Source organism: Stegostoma tigrinum, chromosome 35 (genome assembly GCF_030684315.1).
Source record: "Stegostoma tigrinum isolate sSteTig4 chromosome 35, sSteTig4.hap1, whole genome shotgun sequence".
NCBI classification, from domain to species: domain Eukaryota; kingdom Metazoa; phylum Chordata; class Chondrichthyes; order Orectolobiformes; family Stegostomatidae; genus Stegostoma; species Stegostoma tigrinum.
The window spans coordinates 1,326,113-1,334,431 of record NC_081388.1 but is presented as its reverse complement, the minus strand read 5'-3'; the positions used below and the strand labels follow the sequence as shown (position 1 = coordinate 1,334,431).

At 41.7% G+C, this 8,319-nt stretch overlaps 1 protein-coding gene across 2 annotated transcripts in view; it reads left to right on the top strand.

The window, feature by feature from the left end:
* The first annotated feature begins 214 nt into the window (after nt 1–214).
* The window catches only part of map2k7 (mitogen-activated protein kinase kinase 7), a 110,506-nt gene continuing 102,401 nt past the window's right edge, over nt 215–8,319 (top strand). For both annotated transcript variants that reach the window (XM_048522050.2, XM_048522049.2), the window contains exon 1: nt 215–384. In XM_048522050.2, coding sequence (XP_048378007.1) covers nt 249–384 — 136 coding nt within the window. In that variant the 5' untranslated portion in view covers nt 215–248. The remainder of the gene's footprint in view (nt 385–8,319) is intronic.

Below are 8,319 nucleotides of genomic sequence, written 5' to 3'. Positions count from 1 at the left end.
AAAAAACCCTGCAGATTCTGGAATCGAAGGCAGACAAGTAGGAGGCTGGAAGAAGAACACTACGCCAGGTAGTATCTGGAAGAAAGGAAAAGTCAACCTTTCAAGTATTAACCTTCTTCAGGACAACGCATTTCAAAGTGTATGGCGGTAAATTGCTGTGGTTTGTATTTGGCTTGTAGTGGGGGATGGGCGCAGTGCGAGCTGGCTGCCGGCGCCTGCGCACTGGCCGCTCCCTGTATCGCGCTAAGATGGCGGCGTCCTCCCTGGAGCAGAAGCTGTCGCGCCTAGAAGCCAAGCTAAAACAGGAGAACCGGGAAGCGCGGCGACGTATCGACCTGTCGCTCGACATGAGCTCGCCTTCCAGCCCGAGGAGACCCAGACCCAGTAAGCGAACAGTGCTGTACTGTGGCCTGTGACCAGGAACAGTTTGTGTGGGGTCCGGGGCCCCCTACGCTCCGGATCCGGCCGCGGCCCCGCCGCCTTACAGCGGAAACACGCGTGCGTCACCCTACTGGGCGGGGCGGTCGCTGATTGATAGCCGCCTCAGTCAATGGGAACGGGATATGGCTGCTGGAGCTGGTGTCATTCCGCGGCTCGGTCGAATCACAGCACGGCGGAGGGCAGGGTTAGTTTGAAGTGGGTGGAGGATTCTGAGCTGCGGCCGTTAGATCAGGAACCTTTCCTTTGGATTGGAGAGGCAACTGTCCTCTCCTCCCAGGAACCGAGGAAAGCTCCCCACAGAGTGAGGTTTCCACCGCTCCAACTGTCTGCAGCCCTGGGCTGGGCCGTCATCTGCCGGCAGCTCCTCTGTAGAGTGGGGCGTCGCTGTCTGGTTGACAGCTGTCTCTGCCAATTGCTTCGCAGTGTGACCCATCAATCAGGATGCTTATCCAATCGACAGTGGGGAAGGGGCGGCACCTCCGGGTAGACCGTGAGTGTGAGCGGAAGTTGCTCCCTGGGCCTCTGATTATTGTTTATTTGCGAACAGTGGCTTCGAGCGACTAAGGTTTCCCCCTTCCTCGCTCTAGCCGTGGGAATTGTCAGGGCGTGTGTTGGTGTTAGGATCGCAGTTCTAAGCCCCCTCCCCCCAACATTTCCCGGGTCTGACACCCTATCACAATTGCTTGGGCTTCGAGAAGTCAGCTCATTGTCAACCCCCTACCCATCCAGCAACACCTCTTCTTCATGCAGAATCTTTAATATGGGAAACATAATATGCCATTTTAACAGAAAACTGGCAATTCGTGATAGGCTAAGTAATTTATTGAACGGGATAGCTACTGAGTTATTTTGAAGGAAGGGAGACTCAGGGTTTTAGCTCAGGAACATTTGCAAAATTGTATTCATTCAACTCGGCACAGTGTGCTCCTATGGGTTTTCAAATGACTGTGACTTAACTCACTACTAAGGTAGATGTATCTTCATGTGCTGATTGCTTGGAATAGCGTGTATGTATTGACTTGTGAACTTTCAAGCTTTTTTTTGCTGAATCAGATGTTTTCCCCCAACAAATGCAAAACATAGATTTTCTGAGAAAGTAGGAACTGCAGATGCTGGAGAATCTGAGATAACAAGGTGTAGAGCTGGATGAACACAGCAGGCCAAGCAGCATCAGAGGGGCAGGAAAGCTGACGTTTTGCATCGAGACCCTTCTTCAGAAAATAGATTTTCTGAGGTAGATTCCGTGTATTTGGATGTAGTGATTGCTACAAGCATAGGAATTAAGAGCAGAAGTAGGCCATTTGGTACTTAAGGCCTTCTTGCCGTTTGACACAATGATGGTTTGCCTGTGTCATAGCTCTACTCGTACATTATCCAACCTACAATAACTTGTATTGAAATTCTCTCCAGTTAGAATTGCTGCTTACTAGTACTGGTACTGTAGCAGCGTAGAGTGTTTCTCGTTTGCAGTGTAATACGTCATCTTGATTGATGATCTGTGGTTGACCCCAACAACTGGCCAATAGTCATTTATACCTATAATATATAACAGGTCACTTCCTTCAGACAGGTTTCAGAAACAATTAACCAAGTTTTGACTGTGATAAAAAGTGTTTACTGTTACTGAATATATTAAGAACCTGAGTAATGCCTTTTTCTTTTAGTGTGTATTTATTTAGCAAGTCAGTAATTAAAATCACTAACTGAGCCTTTTTACTTGGGTTGAACCTGTATAATGTCTTGCAAAACTGTAATTAACTCCACAGTACAGATCTTGTAAGATCAAAACAGTACTGTGATCACATTTACAGACTTTGTTAGCGAGGCTGCTTGTTCTGTAGTGTTTAATGTCAGTGTTAGTTATGAAGAGAGTACACGTTGTAGGCAGGGCACTTGCATGGCAAAGAAGGGGTGTCAGTCTTATTTTCACTGTGATTATGCAACAATGCCATTGGTGTAGAAGAGTTCTAAAACACAGTTTTCTAATGTAGAAAGTTGGATTAACAGTTTGTGGAAGCTGTTGGGCTGGGTTAGGTTAATCATTTGATATGTGGACAGTTTTTTGGAGGCGACTGCTTGTTTTGGTGCCTACGTGTAACTGTTTCTGAAACTACTACATAATGTGAGTGTAAATTTAAAATGTTTAAATTGCTTGAGGAAAAAGAAGCCCAAATTTTTTTGATTGTTGTGTTGCTGTTTGTGTCAGATTTTTTTTAAAGACCTGTCTTTTCTTCACCAACTGTAACCAATAAATCTATCTGTCATTTCAGGGGTGGAATGGGGAATCGAAGTATTGTTTGGATGGCTTAGTGACTGTTGTAAGTTTAAGATTGACTGACTTACATTTCTGTAGATTTTCCCTGTCAGAAATGCTTTATACCAATTCACAAAGAATTCATTTGAACTTGAGTGCCTGTAGTATATTTGGAACACATTACTGCATGCATCAACATAGCCAAGCAAGAAAAAAAATCTTTGCTTTGGGCAAAATAACTTTCACATCCGCCATCCTATTGTAAGAGCATCACCAGGTGTTAGGAGCTGTCCCATCTCTTCCTTATATGGAGGCCTAGTTATAGGGGGAAAAAAACGTTCTTTGGAAAATAAGCTGTTGGAATGGAAATTTAGGAAGTCCAAATTATTACAGTAGAAAGAGTGGAGGCAGGTTCAAACTAGTGAAAGGTATGTTTTTGGACTGATTCCAAGAGATCCTTTATGCACGATGATCAAATAGAACTTCATAGAATAGCAGTGAAGGGAACTGTGGCATTTCAAAATAGACAAATGGATAAAGTAGACTCGGTGATATCCTTGTACTTTATGGTTCTTTGAATGTTTGTGTAATCCAATGTTGTGAAAAAGATGGATACTTGGGAGGGTAGTGTGAAATGGTTATTGTTATTATAGACCATGTTATATTATGCATTCAAATCCTTTAAAAACTTATATATGAATGTTGGCTGTGGCAGCTATGATAGTCCTGCTGAAAGTGATAATTGTATGAATCAGGACATTGATGCTTAGTGATAATATACAATAACTGAAAAGACTCTGTATGATACTACAGGTGCTTTGAGGTCTAAGGCAAATGATGAAAGGTCTTAACTAGTCTCTGTTCACAATTAGTGCCCTAGATGTCCCAAGCAATAGACTGCATAGTGTTTTAACCTGTGGCAACTTCAGCCATGCACATTGCAGGCTGAATTTTTTCAAAAATGACCTATTCAGTGGGGTGAAAGTTTTTCTTTGTTAAATGATGCTGTTTAGAAATAAATTTTTAGAATTCATTTTCAAGATAGTACTGGCAGTTCAATTTATTCTCCAAATTATGTTTTCCTGAGAAGTTTGAGCAACTTTGAGTTGAATAATGGCTTGCTACACCAGAATAGACCACATTGGTGTGGGGCTGCATTGAATGCTTAACAGTGGCACATGTTTCACCTAAATGACATAAGTGAACAAGCTAGGTTTTTGACAGAAATCTGCCAGTTTCACAGTGTCTTTTACTGACTTCACTTCTTGGAGCTAATCTCCAGTTTTAAGGTTGTGCTCCTTTGGTCTGGATTTGTCTGCCAAAGGAAATAATTTCTCTGTCTTTTTGTTTAATTGTTTTGTGGCATTAATTGCAGTTGTAGGTAAAAATAAAAATTTTAATGATGAAAAGGGTAGATTTATTAATGGACTACATGCCTCACAATGAAGGAAAAGAACAAAACACTACTGATACAATGGCGGCTGAAAATAAGTATGGGGAGGAACTCAGTGAATTTAATACAGGTTGAACAAATGGTAATGCAGATTATTACAGAATCCATTAATAGGGAAGCTATGTCTACAGTAGGCAGTTTATTTCTCAACTCCTCCAAGCTGGCCTTCCTTCACTTTCATAGCTTTGTGACTTTACTTTCTCCTGCAAATTCATTTATACCATCATTCTTCACAAGGTGGATCATACAGCCAGTGAGCTAACAAATCCTAATTCATTGCCAAAACTGATATGGCCTGCAGTCTTGTTGGTTGTAGAATATACTCGTTCAGAATATTAGTCCAAATTAATTTTAAATGTGTCCTATGTTTATTGCATAAGCTGTCCTGCATTCCTCAGTCTGAAAATTAAAATCTGCTATAAGCATATCATTCCTGTTATGTGCATTTGCTATTTTCTGCTGAACAAGGAACAGGAGTAGGTTCTGCCATTTAATTAAATCATGATTGATCTGATTGTGAAGTGGGATCTACATTTCCCTTTGCCTTGTTAACATTCACACCTTTGCTTATGAAGAAGCTGTTTATCATTGCCTTAAAAATATTTGGGGAGCTGTCATGAAAAGTTGGTGGAAGCAGAGAATTTCAAAATGACTTCACACTCTGTAAGGAATAAAATTCTTCGAATCTCTGTTTTAAGTGAGCAACCCTTTACGTTTTAAACAGAGAGCCCTATTTCTAGATTCGACCTCACGAAGAAACATTCTGTCCACATCTAACTCTTGAAGACCCCTCAGGATATTATATGTTTCAACAAAATTACCTTTATTTTTCTATTTTAGTCATTTACATCTGCATCATGTGACTATTTTAAAAGAGCTCTGTTGCCAACCCTCGCCAGAATCTTGAATCCTTTGCTGCCTCTTTAGTTCCACATGGTACTTTCATTGTCTTACTCACCTTCCCTGCTGGAATCATGTAATTTGGCCTAGTTGCTCCTTTTCTTCCTCTCAAATTCCCATTTCCTTCTGAAGGTCCTGGAATATGTGTAGTCCACTTAATTCTCTTGCAGTAGATGGAAGTGAGCTGTCTTCTTGAACTTCTGCAGTCTTGTGCTGCAGGTAGACCCATTATACCATTAGGGAGGGAATGTCATTTAACTAAATAAATACTCCATAATAAATGCACAAAAATATTTCAGGAATGCGGAAATTGAATGTGGCAAGCGGGACAAACTGGATTGCTGTCCCAAAGAGGCAGCAAATACATGATGAGCTGAGCGATTTCCTTTTGTGCTGCATGACTCTATGGTGTTCTGTAATTATGTTTTAAGCACATTTCTTCATTTGAGAGCATTTGAAATTCGTGCTTTTCACGTCGGTTTCTTACACTTTGTTCTTGACACTGCTATACATGCAGTTTGATATCTTCTATTTCATTACTTCTGCTTTATTTTTGACAGGGGTTTTGCAATTCATACAATATTTCAAATCTTTCAAATCTATTTAGCTTTATATCCTTAGTACTCTGACCATTGCTCTTGCCATGTGTTAGCCGTGGCTCATTTGGTAGTTAGTTCTTTTGCTTCTAAATCACAAGGCTGTAGGTTCAAGTCCACCCCTGGTCATGAATGTCCAAATCAGTGGTGCTGTCCTTTGAATGAGACATTAAACTGAGGGCCATCTGCTTGTTCAGGTGGATGTCAACAATTTTGTGGCATAATTTTGAAGAGAACTATGAAGTTATCTCTAGTGTCTTTAATAATGATCCTTTAATCAACGTTCCGATAAACAGATTATTGATCATGCTATCCCTATCGCCTTGTTTGTGGAAGATTTCACGAGTGCATATTGACTACCATGTTTCCCACATTGCAACATTGATTATTCTTCAAAAGAAACTTTATTACCTGTAAAGCACTTTGAGATGCTCACTGTGCTTGATAAGCGCGATGCGAATGCAAGCCTTTCTGTTCTCTTTTGCTTTTAATTTTAGTTCATTATTTTTTTCCATCCACCAGATGTTTGGTTGAGGTGTAGCTCATATCACTAGTACACATACCGGTGTTCCTTTAAACACCGAACCAGGGAACACGGTGGCTCAGTGTTTCGTGCTGCTGCCTCACAGCACTAGGGACCTGGGTTCGATTCCACCCTCAGGTGACTATCTGTGTGGAATTTGCACATTCTCCCCATGTCTGCACGGGTTTCCTCCGGGTGCTCCGGTTTCCTCCCACAGTCCAAAGATGTGCAGGTTAGGTGGATTGGCCATGCTAAATTGCCCATAGTGTTCAGGGATGTGTAGATTAGGTGAGTTGGCAGGGGATGGGTCTGGGTGGGATGCTCCAAGGGCCGGTGTGGACTTGTTGGGCTGAAGGGCCTATTTCCACACTGCAGGGATTCCATGATTCACTTGCACTCTGTCACTGTTTGCTATAGAATAGTGGGTTTCTTAGTATCTGCTATTTTGCCTCTGGGACCAACACATCTTTGCTGGCCTAAAAGAGGTTGTGGGAATAAGATTTAAATGGGATTATTCCTTTAAATGTCATTTTACTTCTTTTAAAAAAAAATTGAAGCAGTATAGTGAATTATCATCAGGTGTTGTGACTGAGAATAGTCAGTTCATAGAATGAAGACACAGTTGAAATAACCAGCTGCTTGAAGCTCTTCCAGTTAGTGAACAGAAATGGTAAAACACACTGCCATAAGGTAAACCCACTGATCCTAGTTTATTAAGCAGCCGATGTGATGAATCAACATGCAGAAGACAGCAACTGTTTTCTATCCGGCTGTGTAGAAGCACGATTTGATTGTCTTGTTGATTTCCCAGCCTCGTTAACTAAATAACAGCTAACTACCACCCCCACACCCCCCCCACCGACCTCCTTCTGGTTTGCATAAACATGTGAACCAGCTATTAAAATGCCATGCTGAGTTGACAGCTCTGCTACAGCACAGCAATTCTATGTAAAAGGGACATTGTAATACAAGCTGTCTCAGCTGGAGGGTTAGCAGCTGCAGGGTTGGTGGACCCAAATAATCTGTAGGATGTGAGAGTTGGCATTTCCTGTGATCTCAGGTCAACTAAACACACAAAAGATCTGTTGATGGGGAACCTAGAACTTTTTAGGATTTTCTTTTTTGCCTCTCTGTTTTTTGGCGTTTCACTGTATCTTGCACTTGCTGACTGCTAGTATGTGTGGTAGCCGGCAGTCATGCCAGTGCTGCTCCAAGATAGACATTTGAGCAATTATGTAGCTGCATGTTGATTCATCACATCGGCTGCTTAATAAACTAGGATCAGTGGGTTTACCTTATGGCAGACATCAGACAGTGTGTTTTACCATTTCTGTTCACTAACTGGAAGAGCTTCAAGCAGCTGGTTATTTCAACTGTGTCTTCATTCTATGAACTGACTATTCTCCGTCACAACACCTGATAATAATTCACTATACTGCTTCAAATTTTTTTTTTAAATAGAAGTAAAATGACATTTAAAGGAATAATTGCAGGGCAATGATTAAGATCAGATCAATGAAGCTCTGCTTAAAGCGGTGCAAGATGAATGAGTTTCTCCCCTTTAATGCTTTCCATTGGATAGTAACCTCAGAAGCCTGGTTCTGAGAAATAGTTAGGACAAAAAGTGGAGTGAAGAGGTCTCGTGGTCAAAGCTGATGAATCAGCATTTCTTCTTTTTATTGCTTCTCGACTTGCCCTTTTAAAGGCCCTGGCCAACATTCCCTCTAAGTGGTGTAAACCCACTCTAAAGCTTTACGTATGGAGATTGGATTGGCATGCCAATTGTGACATAGACTTTCAGTTCCAGAAGTCAGTGACATGTATGGACTTTGGAAGCCTCTGCAGTTGGAAAGAAAATTAGAGAGAATGCTGACCCAGGCAGCATAGGGATCTGGTCTGCATCCTGGAGGATGGCACAGGACAGTATAAGACTATGAGACGTAGGAACAGCTGTAGGCCATTCAACCCATCGAGTCTACTCAGCTATTCAATGAGATGACCAATTCAGTGATCATGGCTTACTTTCCTGCCTTTTCCCTACAACTATTGTTCCCCTTACTGATTAAAAAATCTGTCCATCTCAGCCTTGTATATACTTGATAATCCAGCCTTGACAGCCGTCTGCAGTAAAGAATAGAACAGATTCATTGTC